The 14,170-nt window shown below is 49.2% G+C and overlaps 1 protein-coding gene across 3 annotated transcripts in view; it reads left to right on the plus strand.

The window, feature by feature from the left end:
• The window catches only part of ARID1A (AT-rich interaction domain 1A), a 69,122-nt gene extending 55,152 nt beyond the window's left edge, over nt 1-13,970 (plus strand). The window contains exons 10-20 of one of the 3 annotated variants that reach the window (XM_059916146.1): nt 72-181; nt 1,374-1,583; nt 4,230-4,437; nt 5,934-6,066; nt 6,241-6,416; nt 6,733-6,883; nt 6,970-7,116; nt 7,201-7,297; nt 7,773-8,664; nt 9,030-9,160; nt 10,915-13,970. In XM_059916146.1, the coding sequence (XP_059772129.1) occupies nt 72-181; nt 1,374-1,583; nt 4,230-4,437; nt 5,934-6,066; nt 6,241-6,416; nt 6,733-6,883; nt 6,970-7,116; nt 7,201-7,297; nt 7,773-8,664; nt 9,030-9,160; nt 10,915-12,645 (3,986 nt within the window). In that variant the 3' untranslated portion in view covers nt 12,646-13,970. The remainder of the gene's footprint in view (nt 1-71; nt 182-1,373; nt 1,584-4,229; nt 4,438-5,933; nt 6,067-6,240; nt 6,417-6,732; nt 6,884-6,969; nt 7,117-7,200; nt 7,298-7,772; nt 8,665-9,029; nt 9,161-10,914) is intronic. The other 2 variants (XM_059916155.1, XM_059916156.1) reach the window with 2 other exon arrangements.
• The last annotated feature ends 200 nt before the right edge of the window (nt 13,971-14,170 follow it).

The following is a 14,170-nucleotide window of genomic DNA, read 5'->3' on the forward strand; positions in this document are numbered from 1 at the left end:
GTTCACCCCAGGGATTTCTTCCAAAGTGATCTTCATGTCACCAACCTATTGGACTTTTTTCTCTTTTATAGGGATGGCAGCCAGCCCAGAGATGATGGGTCTTGGGGATGTCAAGTTAACTCCAGCCACCAAAATGAACAACAAGGCAGATGGGACACCCAAGACGGAATCTAAATCCAAGGTAATGATTTATATCTTGACCCAACTTGACTCAACTTTCTGTCCCATCCTTTCAGTGATAGGAAGGAAAAAGAAGAGAGGGTGATTAGATTCCAGCCTTTTATGACACCAACTAGATAATCTTGGAAAAGGGTGCTGTCGCCTCTTCTTACCATGAAGGGTCCCAGGATAATAGTTCACTGAATTAGGTTTGAATTAGCCTAAGGGGTCCTAACGTAAATAACATGTTCTCACAGCTGTCTGATATGGAGGAAGTGCCAGACCTGCAGAGTAGAATTCTCTGCACTGCTCTCTGAAACTGTGATCCCTGTCCTTATGCGCTGATAGATGGTGTATGTCATGGGGCACTAGTTCTTCTCTTCCTGGACCTTACTCAGAACAGCAGGAATGGTTGGTGCCCTACGTTCTATAAAGTGGGAGACGAGGCAGGTGGGGTTTGGGTCCTTGGCCTCTCTTAGGTTGGTCCTGAGTGTGCGATTGGTTGGGCTGTGTGGCATTCTGGGGACCTGCTCAGTATTTAAGTCATTTAAAATATTTCGGCCCTTTGTCATACCTCATTTTCCCCAGCTTATAAAGTAGGGGAAATAAAAATCATAGCTGCCACCTCTTGTGGACGTTCACCTCTGGCTTCCAGACTCTTTTAGTCATCCTCATGTCTTGGATAGGATATCCAAAGCCATTCAAGCAGGACCCTTCCTTTCTTGAGAGGAGGAAGAGTTCATTTTCAGTTTAGTCAGTTGTCTGTCTCAAGGTCATGTTTTGTGTTTCTTGAGTTCTCTGAAACAGTCTGTAAAAGTGTGTCCAGGCTCCTGGGTAGTAGTATGGGAGTAGTGACATTGATGTCAGGTGGACAAGGGTTTGACTCTCAGTCCTGCTACTTAAGAGCTATGAGATCTTAGGCATGGCCTCCTTGTGCCTGCTACCTTATCTTTTAAGAGAAGAATAATTTATAATACCTAATGTATAAAGGCCTCTAGCACAGCACTCAATACATAACATATATAAGCAGTGTTAGCTTTCTTTCTTTACAGGAACATCTAGCTCCCTTTTGGTTTTTGTGAAGGCAGTGCAGATGTTAGTGACCACCCCGGAATGAGAAGCTTTACCGCTGCCCTAATCAAGGGATTTCTAAGACCCCTAGCATAGGCTTTGAATCTGACCAGTTCCTAAGAATCTTGACCTGCCCCTTTCAGAAATCCAGTTCTTCTACTACAACCAATGAGAAGATCACCAAGTTGTATGAACTGGGTGGTGAGCCTGAGAGGAAGATGTGGGTGGACCGTTATCTGGCCTTCACGGAGGAGAAGGCCATGGGCATGACAAATCTGCCTGCTGTGGGTAGGAAACCTCTGGACCTGTACCGCCTCTATGTGTCTGTGAAGGAAATTGGTGGATTGACTCAGGTGAGTGCCTGGCACTTGGCTTCCCCTGTGGTTTCGACAAGCCTCTCTCTAGGTACTCAGTGGCATCACTGGTGCCATGCATCCCACAGGCACATCACCCTCTCCTGCTGCTCTCTGAGTCACATACTGACAGACCAGGGAGCTCGGGCCTTCCAGAAGATAAGGCAAAGGGAGGAGGCTGAGACCTCCGTGGGTAGTGTAAAGTATTAGCATTAACTTACCATGTGTCCGGAGTCCCCCTGGGTTGCAAAAATCGGGCAAGTCTGGGGGCATTCTGATTCCATGGCAGGCAGTTTGGAGTAGTAGACAAGGGCAAGGTTCAGAGATGGGTCTGGTTTTGAATTCTTTCTTAGCCACTTACGATACATGTGACCTTAATCAAGGTGTAAAACTACTCTGAGCCCTCGTTTTTCTTATTTGTAATGTAGGGACAGTGTGTATCCTGTTAAGACTGTCGAAAGCTGGGGATAATCAAACAAAACTTTCAGCAAGATTTCTGCCACATAAATTGGTCTACAAGATGGTACAAGGGAAGCCAGAGTAGTTGCTGATTCTTTCATTCTAGAAAGCTTCCCAATGGAGATGGAATTTCAGGAGCTAATAAATAGAAATAGTTTATGAAGGAAGAAGTAGGTGGGAAATTGTGTTTAGTCACTCTGTATGGGAGACTTAAGTGATTGGGTTAATCTCCACTCGAAGCCTCTGAACTGAGCACCACCTTGAGCCTTGGGCCTGCCCTAATAACTTATATCTTTGTTTTACACTCAACCCAGGAGTCAAACAGGTGAGGCAACGCTTGCAGACAGCCCACTGTGCCTTGCAAACTTTCCTCCTATGTATGTTCTGTAGTCATCATACCAGGAGCCTGCTATTGGATCTGAGTGTGTGGCTGAGCTCAGGGGGAGGCGTCGTGGGGAGGGGTGTATTCCAAACCTTCTAAATCAGAAGAGAAAACAGCTGTCACCAGCAGAAAAGAAAATGATTGGAATGAAGCCAACCAACAGTCAGTTATGAATTCCTTCTCCCTCAGGCTTTATTCCCCTCCCCCACAAAAGGAAAACAAAATAAAACAAGACACGTGCACACCACCACATAACGAGCGTGGGAAGCCGAGCCACAGCAGGCTTCTGAGGTGACCCTGGGTTCATTCCTGCCATTCTCCCTGGTATTGAGCTCTTGTAGTCAGGGCTCTTCTACCTGTAGGGAAAGGGGGCATTGGGTTAGGTTTGGCAAACTGTTGATTGTGTGGGCTTCTGGATTCACTGGACCTAAGATGAGGTATAGAGGGAATCCCAAAGCCTGGGTCTGTCTTCCAGTTTGCAGAAGGTTGCCAACCTTTTAGATGCAGTGATGTGATTGAACTCTAAAGACAGAGTTCAGAGGAGAAAGAGTGCTGTTACAAGTTAGTTTCTGAAGGCTCCAAGAAGGCAAAAGATGAGCCCTGAGCTTTTCTGAAGGATCAGTAGGGTTTAGGTAGAGGCGGGGGCCGTTCCAGTTGACTGGCCCAGATGGCATGCTGATGGGAAAGAGTCTGGAGTATACCCTACCAGTGCCACCTCCAACCTGCAAGACTCTGCTCAGATATTGCCTGCTCTAGGAAGTGTTCATCTAGGTTGTTCCTTTCTTTGCTTCCTTATCACTCTTCTCTGGTGTCACAGGTACCAGACCAGCAGGTATCAAAACATATCGAACTCCTCGTGGATTGGGACTGGAAAGCCAGTGTTTCTAACCTTGAGAGACAGGCTTATCACATGGTGGATGAATAAACATAAGAGTACATGAAGGGGACTTCCCTGGCGGTCCAGTGGTTAAGACTCCGTGCTTCCATTGCAGGGAGCATGGGATCCATCCCTGGTTGGGGAACTAAGATCCCGCATGTCGCGTAGCGCGGCCAAAAAAAAAAGAATACGTGAAGAAGGAGACCTGCCTGGCTAAAGCAGACAGACCTAGTGTAGGGACTGGGGGACTGGTCTTGCTCAGTGTGTGCTGAAGCTGAGGAGAGGAGGCAGAACTGTAGGCCGGCCGCTGGGAAGGGGCAAAGAAGTCATAGGGCCTGAAGCATCTCCCGGACAATCAAGACAGTGCTGAGGGAAAGGGGCTTGTAGTTATGTCATTGAGATGCAGGGAGCAGTGACACAAGAATATCAAATTTGCAAGGAGCCCCACACTGAGAAAAAAAATCAGATATGAAAACCCCCAGTTTGACAAAGTAAAAGTCAAGCAGGGTGGTCGTTGATACTGCCACACGTCTCCATTTTATAAAATGTTAGTTTTTATCAGAGCATTTAAAATATGATTTGCATCTGATGGTGATTTGCACATCATTTCTCATCAGTACACTTGTGTAAAGGAAAACCCATACCTTCTGAATTCCGTTCTCTCTAATAGTGATGTAAAGTTTGCCCTATTTTGAATAAGCACTGTCTGACAGTTGCAGTGATCTGTGGATAAAACCTGCTGAGGGTAGAGGGAAGCCATGGATTTAATGTTTATTGTGGACTCTCCACCAAGCAAGGTTAACTTTTGTGGTTAACTGAGAACTGTGATATCACAAGATGAGTACCTGGTAGCCTGATGGGGTTTGGGGTATGTGGGCAGGAAGACCAGATGGAAGATGTACCCCAACTCTTCTGGTTGGTTGTACAGGTCAACAAGAACAAAAAATGGCGGGAACTTGCGACCAACCTCAATGTCGGCACCTCAAGCAGTGCTGCCAGCTCCTTGAAAAAGCAGTACATCCAGTGTCTCTATGCCTTTGAGTGCAAGATCGAACGGGGAGAAGACCCTCCCCCAGACATCTTTGCAGCTGCTGATTCCAAGAAGTCCCAGCCCAAGATCCAGCCTCCCTCTCCTGGTAAGGATTGGGTGAGCAGCCTCACCAAGGCTCACCCTTCAAGGGTAGCATTCAGTGGACTTGAGGACGTGGGGAGTGGGAAGGGTAAGCTGGGACAAAGTGAGAGAGTGGCATGGACATATATACACTACCAAATGTAAAATAGCTAGTGGGAAGCAGCCGCATAGCACAGGGAGATCAGCTCGGTGCTTTGTGACCACCTAGAGGGGTGGGAGAGGGAGGGTGGGAGGGAGACGCAAGAGGGAGGGGATATGGGGATATATGTATATGTATAGCTGATTCACTTTGTTATACAGCAGCAACTAACACAACATTGTAAAGCAATTATACTCCAATAAAGATGTTTAAAAAAAATGAAAAAAAATAAAAGGGTAGCATTCAAGGGTCCAGGTTCCTTATTCACCAGTGCCTGCCACCAGGGATGTGTGCTTTGCCCTGTCCTACCACAGAGCTTAACAGGTTGACAGACTAAAGAGCGGGCAGTGGCGACTCCCTTGGGAGATAGTTTGCAGCAGCCCTTAAGTTTTAATTTTCGTTGTGCACCTGGCATCTTGCCAAATGTTTGTAAACTAGTGAGTGGGAGGGACACCAAAGGAGTCGGGAAATCTGACAAATAGCAGTGAGGCAGGGCCATCTGGGAGCTTTGGCTCACTGATGTCAGCGCCTTAGAATGCAGCTCAGACTAGAGCCCTGAATTCCCCAGGGAGCTGAGATGGTAATGAATGGGAAGGAGGGGGTGGGGAGGGAACATGAATGGAGCTCTCTGCTGGGAGTGCCTCTGCCCACCTTCCTTTCTGAGAGGAGGATGGGGCCTGGACAAGCATGGGGAGGGAAGAAGGCCAGGGCTCCTAGAAGGTGGGTGTAAACACATGCGCCCTGGTGTTGACCTCTGAGGGTATAGTGAGTGCCTGAGATGACTCATCAGCTGGGGAGGCCTAAGCAGTGGGATATCTGCTGCTGGGAATGGTAGCTAATGGAAACATTAATTATGGGTAGTTCTGTGCTCATCAGCTTAAGGGAACATTTGAAACTGCACAGTGACACTGGGTTAGATGCTTGAGAATAGGAGTTCCTGGGCTCCTACAGTGTTCTGCAGGTTTGGGGCAAGATGGAACCTCCCCACCCAGCATTCCAGGGCCTCTTACTGGGAGCTTGTGTACCAGCATTACAAGGTGTAATAGGTTAGGTAAGGTCCTTGGGGGAAGTAAAGAAAAGTAGTCAGGGAAGCTGACAGACTCAAGGAATCACCAGCATGTTGATGGCATCGCCACACCACTCCTGGTCTCCAAATGTGAACAGCCGCAAAAAGCGATAGCGCTCTCAGATTTCCTTCTTTATTACTGGTCTTGCAGATCCTCTCTTGAGAAGGGTTATTTAGGTCTTAAAGAACCCTAGTTCTAGCCTTATAACGATCTGCTTCAAAGAGATCCTAGGGCATTTGTGTGTTGCTGTGAGAGTTAAACACTTTCCTGCTCACCCTGCATCTCTGTCCACAGCGGGATCAGGGTCAATGCAGGGGCCACAGACACCTCAGTCAACCAGCAGTTCCATGGCAGAAGGGGGAGACCTGAAGCCACCAACTCCAGCATCCACACCACACAGCCAGATCCCCCCCTTGCCAGGCATGAGGTAAGGCCTGGAGCAGCGACAGGTGGTTTGGGGGGCCCTGGACAGAAGTGCATGAGCTCCTGTGCAGCCCAGGGCGGTCCCCGCTCTGCCTGTCCAACCAGTGACTCCCATGTGCCTTGCATTATCGGAGGAATTCCTTTATTTGGGGTCTAATTGGCTTTCCTCACTCTGGAGCAGGAGCAATTCGGTCGGGATCCAGGATGCCTTTCCTGATGGAAGTGACCCCACATTCCAAAAGCGGAATTCCATGACTCCAAACCCTGGGTACCAGCCCAGTATGAATACCTCTGACATGATGGGGCGCATGTCCTACGAGCCAAATAAGGATCCTTATGGCAGCATGAGGAAAGGTGACCAACTGCTGTTGGCCTTACGTCCTTGAGGACAGGGGAATTGTGGGTGGGGGGGGGTAATCTTGAGAGTGATTTAAGGTTTCTTGTCAAGCCACCCTCTCTTCTTGTCTCCCTTTCCCTGGCCTCACCTTGTCATCCCTTTATAAGTATGTCTTCTTTGCTGGTTGGGGCCTTTTTAGATCTCTGTTAAAGACCTGTTAGTTGGAACAAACCTGAGCTCTGAAGAGGGCCTGGGTCTTTGGGGCAGGCAAGGTATAGGCTGCTAGACCTACTGACCAACCAGTTTGCTCACCGTCTTCCCTTTTGCTCTTAGCTCCAGGGAGTGATCCCTTCATGTCCTCAGGTCAGGGCCCTAACGGCGGGATGGGGGACCCCTACAGTCGAGCTGCCGGCCCTGGGCTGGGAAATGTGGCAATGGGACCGCGACAGCACTATCCCTATGGAGGTCCTTATGACAGAGTGAGGTAAGCACGCCCCACCTCCCACCCCCATCCCGCACCAGCACCCCACAGCTATCATGGACTCAACCTGCTTCTCCAATTTTGTTTAGGACGGAGCCCGGAATAGGACCCGAGGGAAACATGGGCACTGCAGCCCCACAGCCGAATCTCATGCCTTCCAACCCAGACTCGGGGATGTATTCTCCTAGCCGTTACCCCGCGCAGCCGCAGCCGCAGCCGCAGCCTCAGCAGCAACGGTAAGTAAAGCCTGGTCTCAGTGCCACTGGGACTCAGGCTTCCCCACTTCCCACCCTGATCCTCTGTTTCTCTCCTTCCTCCAGACATGATTCCTATGGCAATCAGTTCTCCGCTCAAGGCACCCCTTCCAGCAGCCCCTTCCCCAGCCAGCAGACCACAGTGTATCAGCAGCAGCAGCAGGTGAGGAGGGTAGCGGGTGAGCTGACACACAGGTTCCCCCGAGAGCCAGTTAGAAGGCTAAGTTGTGCAGTCTGTGAAGCCCACTTTAGATTCTTTGGTGTTCTTCTCCCACCCCGACGGCCGGTTCTGTCTGAAGAGCCAGGCCCTCAGTCTCTTCCCTGTTTGGAGTCTAGTCCCGTCTCTAGTTCTCCAAAAGGGTTAGAAACAGGCCTTATTTTGATTTTTGAACTTTTCCACATTTTTCTACTTAGAGCAAGGGAGAGCCAGAGGGAATAGAGAATGATTCTTGCTTTCAGAAACAACTTCAAAAGATAACTCATAAAGGTGATTCCTTTGTTCCCTTGGAGTCTGTGTCCTCTCTTCTAGAGGGGCAGAAGTAAGCCCAGCAGGTGTCTGGTGTAGCATCTGGGCAGCGGTGGGTCTTGTGTCCCTGAGTGCAGAGTATTAACCTTTCCTCTGCTTGTCCCCGTCTTAGAATTACAAGCGGCCGATGGATGGCACATACGGCCCTCCTGCCAAGCGGCACGAAGGGGAGATGTACAGTGTGCCATACAGCACGGGGCAGGGGCAGCCCCAGCAGCAGCAGTTGCCCCCGGCCCAGCCCCAGCCTGCCAGCCAGCAACAAGCTGCTCAGCCTTCCCCTCAGCAAGATGTGTACAACCAGTATGGCAATGCCTATCCTGCCACTGCCGCCGCTGCTACTGAGCGCCGACCAGCAGGCGGCCCCCAGAACCAGTTTCCATTCCAGTTTGGCCGAGACCGTGTCTCAGCACCCCCTGGCTCCAGTGCCCAACAGAATATGCCACCGCAGATGATGGGCGGCCCCATACAGGCATCGGCTGAGGTTGCTCAGCAAGGCACCATGTGGCAGGGGCGTAATGACATGACCTACAATTACGCCAACAGGCAGAGCACGGGCTCTGCCCCGCAAGGCGCTGCCTATCATGGCGTGAACCGAACAGAGGAAATGCTGCACACGGATCAGAGAGCCAACCATGAAGGCCCATGGCCTTCCCATGGCACACGCCAGCCCCCATATGGTCCTTCTGCCCCCGTGCCCCCCATGACAAGGCCCCCTCCATCCAACTACCAGCCCCCACCAAGCATGCAGAATCACATTCCTCAGGTATCCAGCCCTGCTCCCCTGCCCCGGCCAATGGAGAACCGCACCTCTCCTAGCAAGTCTCCATTCCTGCACTCTGGGATGAAGATGCAGAAGGCGGGTCCCCCAGTACCTGCCTCACACATAGCACCTGCCCCTGTGCAGCCCCCTATGATTCGGCGGGACATCACCTTCCCACCTGGCTCTGTTGAAGCCACACAGCCTGTGTTGAAGCAGAGGAGGCGGCTCACGATGAAAGACATCGGTAAGGAGACCTCCTTGATTGGGTTGCTTAATCTGCCTCTTTACCTCTTGTTCATTGTTCTGTCTCCATCCTGATGTTCTGGATGAATTAAAATCTGGTCCAGTGTTGACTAAAATAGAGCCAAAGAACTTTGGGTAAGGAAGAAATCAGCTGATGTCAGGCTTTACTAAAGGAATTGCCACACAGTGATGTCCTAAGAGAGCCTAGAAGGCATGAGGGGCAGATGTGTGTCATCTCCCAGATTGGAACTGCCTCTCACCATGTGTTCTCTTCAGAGTAGCCTGACTGATGAGCCAGCTCTGGGGTGGGGGGCGCCTCCTGCCAACCTGGGCTTGGTGGATGGACGACGTGGAGGTTTATTTCAGGAACCCCGGAGGCATGGCGGGTAATGATGTCCCTCAAGTCTGGGCTGCTGGCAGAGAGCACGTGGGCATTAGACACCATTAACATCCTGCTGTATGATGACAACAGCATCATGACTTTCAACCTCAGTCAGGTGAGTACAGGAGCCCGGGGAAGACTGGGAGGGCCTGAGATCTTCTTGAAGTAGATGATGCTAAGTGACCAGGGAATTAAGCCACCCTGGCCAACATGGTCTCCTTTCTCTCACTTGCTGTCTGATACCTTCTCTGCCAGTACTTTGCCACCAGCCATGGGCCTAGAATACTGAGAACAATAATAATTTGTGTAATTTAGTCAATCAGGATTGACTTTAGAGAGAGAAACTTGTTGGTGTTGGTAAGAAATGCAGATTCTGTTGATGTCAGTAAGGACACCATATTTTCTAGACTACCAAGAAGAACCTATGGTCTCTGTCAGCGAGTAGAGCAGTTTCTTTATTTTCCCTTTCTTTCTTCATCCACTCCGAATAGAAGAGGTCTTTCTTGATCCCATTTTTCCTAAGGTGTAGAATGGGAAGTGTAAAGAAGTGCACGCTGCTGGGCGGGGGCTGGGGGGGCCAGTTAATGCAGAGGTGGTTTTCCAGACCTTTTCTCCATAGACACGCACCTGGAGTTTTCTCAGCTGGGAAGAGTTTCTGCTGCAATATCCTACTCTTTCTTTTGATCATCCTCAGCACCTACCAGCCCATCTGTTAAGGAGTTGACTAGGGGGGCATTGTTATTAATAGTTCCCATTTACTGTGCCCTCACTTTGTGCTAGGTACTTCATATTTTCTTTTGTGTTATCCTCACTGCAGCCTTCTGAGGCAGATGTGGCCTCTTAGAGATGAGTAAATAGGCTCAGAGTCTTATCTTTGCCCAGGTTCACACAGCTGTTAGCAGTCTTTCTGAATCCAAAGCCTGCTTCCCATGAGAAGGAAAAGGAACAAATATTGATTGAGCAATTTCCATAAGCCAGGCACTTGACATATTCCATTTAGACGTTAGAACAACCCTGTAAAGTTTTAGGAATGTGCATCATTTTTAGTGGAAAGATAGGAAAGCTACAGCTCAGAGAGTTTAAATCATACAGATAGTTCCTAGAAAAGCCAAAATTTAAACCTGAATCTTTTTTTAAGTCTAAAGCCCTGTTTTTTCCTTTCTGCTATACTCTTTAGCCAAGAGATTAATCTGACTGGAGATTAATGTTTTCTGCTAGGAGTAGTAAATGGCCTGTACAGGATCTAAGCTGAAATTTGGGTCTGTCTAGCACCAGCTTGGAACAGTGTTTAGAGAATATAAGCCTCATCCCACTCATTATGTTACATGATGCACAGAGATCCAGCCTCCTGGAAAAGTTGGGGAGCTTGGGGAAGAGAGCAGATGAACATCTGTCCACCCTGCATTGTGTTGGAAGGTGTTATCCCATCATGCCTAGGCTTGGGCTCCACTTGGCAGTGGAATGTAGAGAGCGTCCTAAGAGGGACAATGGCAGTGACCAACGGGTAGGAAGCTGGGCCTGGTGAAGAGAAGCAGAAATTGGTTGAGAAAGGTGAGGCTGAGAGGTGGGTGGCACTGGTAGGTGAGGTGCAGAGTTGCTGGTCAGTGATCCATCTGCTGAGGCAGGCTTGTGTGAAGATTATTTGGGCAAAAGGAAGAACTTTGTGCTAAGCAGAGGAGAGTTCAAGTGACTTGCTTTGTGGAGTGCCTTTGGGAAAGGAGAACTCTGACTCTCCCAGTGATACAGACATCTGACCTAGAAGGGAAGAGGGGAGATGAGATAGAAAACCTTGGCAGGCCTCTCAAGTCAAGGATTCTCTTCTTAGCCCACTTTTCTCCCTTAATTTATTTCCTGTTCTTTCTCTTCTAGCTCCCAGGGTTGCTAGAGCTCCTTGTGGAATATTTCCGACGTTGCCTGATTGAGATCTTTGGCATTTTAAAGGAGTATGAGGTGGGTGACCCAGGACAGAGAACACTACTGGACCCTGGGAGATTCAGCAAAGCATCTAGTCCAGCTCCTGTGGAGGGGGAGGAGGAGGAAGACCTTCTAGGTCCTAAACTAGAGGAGGAAGAAGAGGAGGAAGTAATTGAAAATGATGAGGAGATGGCCTTTGCGGGCAAGGACAAAGCCGCCTCAGAGAATAGTGAGGAGAAACTGATTAGTAAGTTTGACAGGCTTCCAGTAAAGATCGTGCAAAAGAATGACCCGTTTGTGGTGGACTGCTCAGATAAGCTTGGGCGCGTGCAGGAGTTTGACAGTGGCTTGCTGCACTGGCGGATTGGTGGGGGGGACACCACTGAGCATATCCAGACCCACTTTGAGAGCAAAACAGAGCTGCTGCCTTCCCGGCCTCATGTACCCTGCCCACCAGTCACTCGGAAGTATGTCACAGCAGTAGCGGGTACACCAGGGACAACAGAGCAGGAGGGCCCCCCGACCGATGGCCCTCCAGAAAAACGGATCACAGCCACTATGGATGACGTGTTGTCCACCCGGTCTAGCACGTTGACCGAGGAGGGAGCTAAGAGTGTAGAGGCCACCAAGGAAAGCAGCAAGTTCCCATTTGGCATCAGCCCAGCACAGAGCCATCGGAACATCAAGATCCTAGAGGATGAACCCCACAGTAAAGATGAGACCCCACTGTGTACCCTTCTGGACTGGCAGGATTCCCTTGCCAAACGCTGCATCTGTGTCTCCAATACCATCCGAAGTCTGTCATTTGTACCAGGCAACGACTTCGAGATGTCCAAACACCCGGGGCTGCTGCTGATCCTGGGCAAGCTCATCCTTCTGCACCACAAGCACCCAGAACGGAAGCAGGCGCCACTGACTTACGAGAAGGAGGAGGAGCAGGACCAAGGGGTGAGCTGCAACAAAGTGGAGTGGTGGTGGGACTGCTTGGAGATGCTTCGGGAAAACACCTTGGTCACGCTCGCCAACATTTCGGGGCAGTTGGACCTCTCCCCATACCCCGAGAGCATTTGCCTGCCTGTCCTGGATGGACTCCTACACTGGGCAGTCTGCCCTTCAGCTGAAGCCCAGGACCCCTTCTCCACCCTGGGCCCCAACGCCGTCCTCTCCCCCCAGAGACTGGTCTTGGAAACCCTCAGCAAACTCAGCATCCAGGACAACAATGTGGACCTGATCCTGGCCACACCCCCCTTCAGCCGCCTGGAGAAGTTGTATAGCACCATGGTGCGCTTCCTCAGTGACCGAAAGAACCCGGTGTGCCGGGAGATGGCTGTAGTACTGCTAGCCAACCTGGCACAGGGTGACAGCCTGGCAGCCCGTGCCATTGCAGTGCAGAAAGGCAGCATCGGCAACCTCCTGGGCTTCCTGGAGGATAGCCTTGCTGCCACACAGTTCCAGCAGAGCCAGGCCAGCCTGCTCCACATGCAGAACCCGCCCTTTGAGCCAACTAGTGTGGACATGATGCGACGGGCTGCCCGTGCGCTGCTGGCCCTGGCCAAGGTGGACGAGAACCACTCGGAGTTCACGCTGTACGAGTCACGGCTGTTGGACATCTCGGTATCACCGTTGATGAACTCATTGGTTTCACAAGTCATTTGCGATGTACTGTTTTTGATTGGCCAGTCATGACAGCCGTGGGACACCTCCCTCCCTGTGTGCGTGTGCGTGTGTGGAGAACTTAGAAACTGACTGTTGCCCTTTATTTATGCAAAACCACCTCAGAATCCAGTTTACCCTGTGCTGTCCAGCTTCTCCCTTGGAAAAAAAGTCTCTCCTATTTCTCTTTCCTCTTCCTTCTCGCCCCTTCTTCCTCCCCATCTTTCTATTCCCCGTCCTCACTTTACTCCCCTCAGGACCCTGCCCTATTTGAAAAGACAAAGCTCTGCCTACATAGAAGACTTTTTTTATTTTAACCAAAGTTACTGTCGTTTACAGTGAGTTTGGGGAAAAAAAAATAAAAATGGCTTTCCCAGTCCTTGCATCAAGGGGATGCCACATTTCATAATGTTTTTAATGGTTAAAAAAAACAAAAAAAAAAAAACAAAAAAAAAAGGAAAAAAAAAAACAAAAAAAACCCTGAAGGACAAAAATGGTGACTGCTGAACTGTGTATGGTTTATCGTTGTACATTCACAATCTTGCAGGAACCGAGAAGTTCGCAGTTGTGGACAAACCCTGTTCACTGGAGAGGCCTGTGCAGTAGAGTGTAGACCCTTTCATGTACTGTACTGTACACCTGATACTGTAAACATACTGTAATAATAATGTCTCACATGGAAACAAGAGAAAACGCTGGGTCAGCAGCAAGCTGTAGTTTTTAAAAATGTTTTTAGTTAAACGTTGAGGAGAAAAAAAAAAAAAGGCTTTTCCCCCAAAGTATCATGTGTGAACCTACAACACCCTGACCTCTTTCTCTCCTCCTTGATTGTATGAATAACCCTGAGATCACCTCTTAGAACTGGTTTTAACCTTTAGCTGCAGCGGCTGCGCTGCCACGTGTGTATATATATGACGTTGTACATTGCACATACCCTTGGATCCCCACAGTTTGGTCCCCCTCCCAGCTACCCCTTTATAGTATGACGAGTTAACAAGTTGGTGACCTGCACAAAGCGAGACACAGCTATTTAATCTCTTGCCAGACATCGCCCCTCTTGGTGCGATGCTGTACAGGTCTCTGTAAAAAGTCCTTGCTGTCTCAGCAGCCAATCAACTTATAGTTTATTTTTTTCTGGGTTTTTGTTTTGTTTTGTTTTCTTTCTAATCGAGGTGTGAAAAAGTTCTAGGTTCAGTTGAAGTTCCTGATGAAGAAACACAATTGAGATTTTTTCAGTGATAAAATCTGCATATTTGTATTTCAAACAATGTAGCTAAAACTTGATGTAAATTCCTCCTTTTTTCCTTTTTTGGCTTAATGAATATCATTTATTCAGTATGAAATCTTTATACTATATGTTCCACGTGTTAAGAATAAATGTACATTAAATCTTGGTAAGACGTTTGTGAAGCTTTTTATTTTTAAACTGTTTAAAATCTTGACCCTTTTGGGGGTGTTGGGGAGCTAGTCCTGTTCTTGCGAGTCCCCCTTGGTATACTCTTTCCCTAAATGGTGGCATCCTGGACCCTGTCATTTCTGCACCATATTCACTTGACCT

This window comes from Balaenoptera ricei, chromosome 1, assembly GCF_028023285.1.
Source record: "Balaenoptera ricei isolate mBalRic1 chromosome 1, mBalRic1.hap2, whole genome shotgun sequence".
NCBI lineage: Eukaryota > Metazoa > Chordata > Mammalia > Artiodactyla > Balaenopteridae > Balaenoptera > Balaenoptera ricei.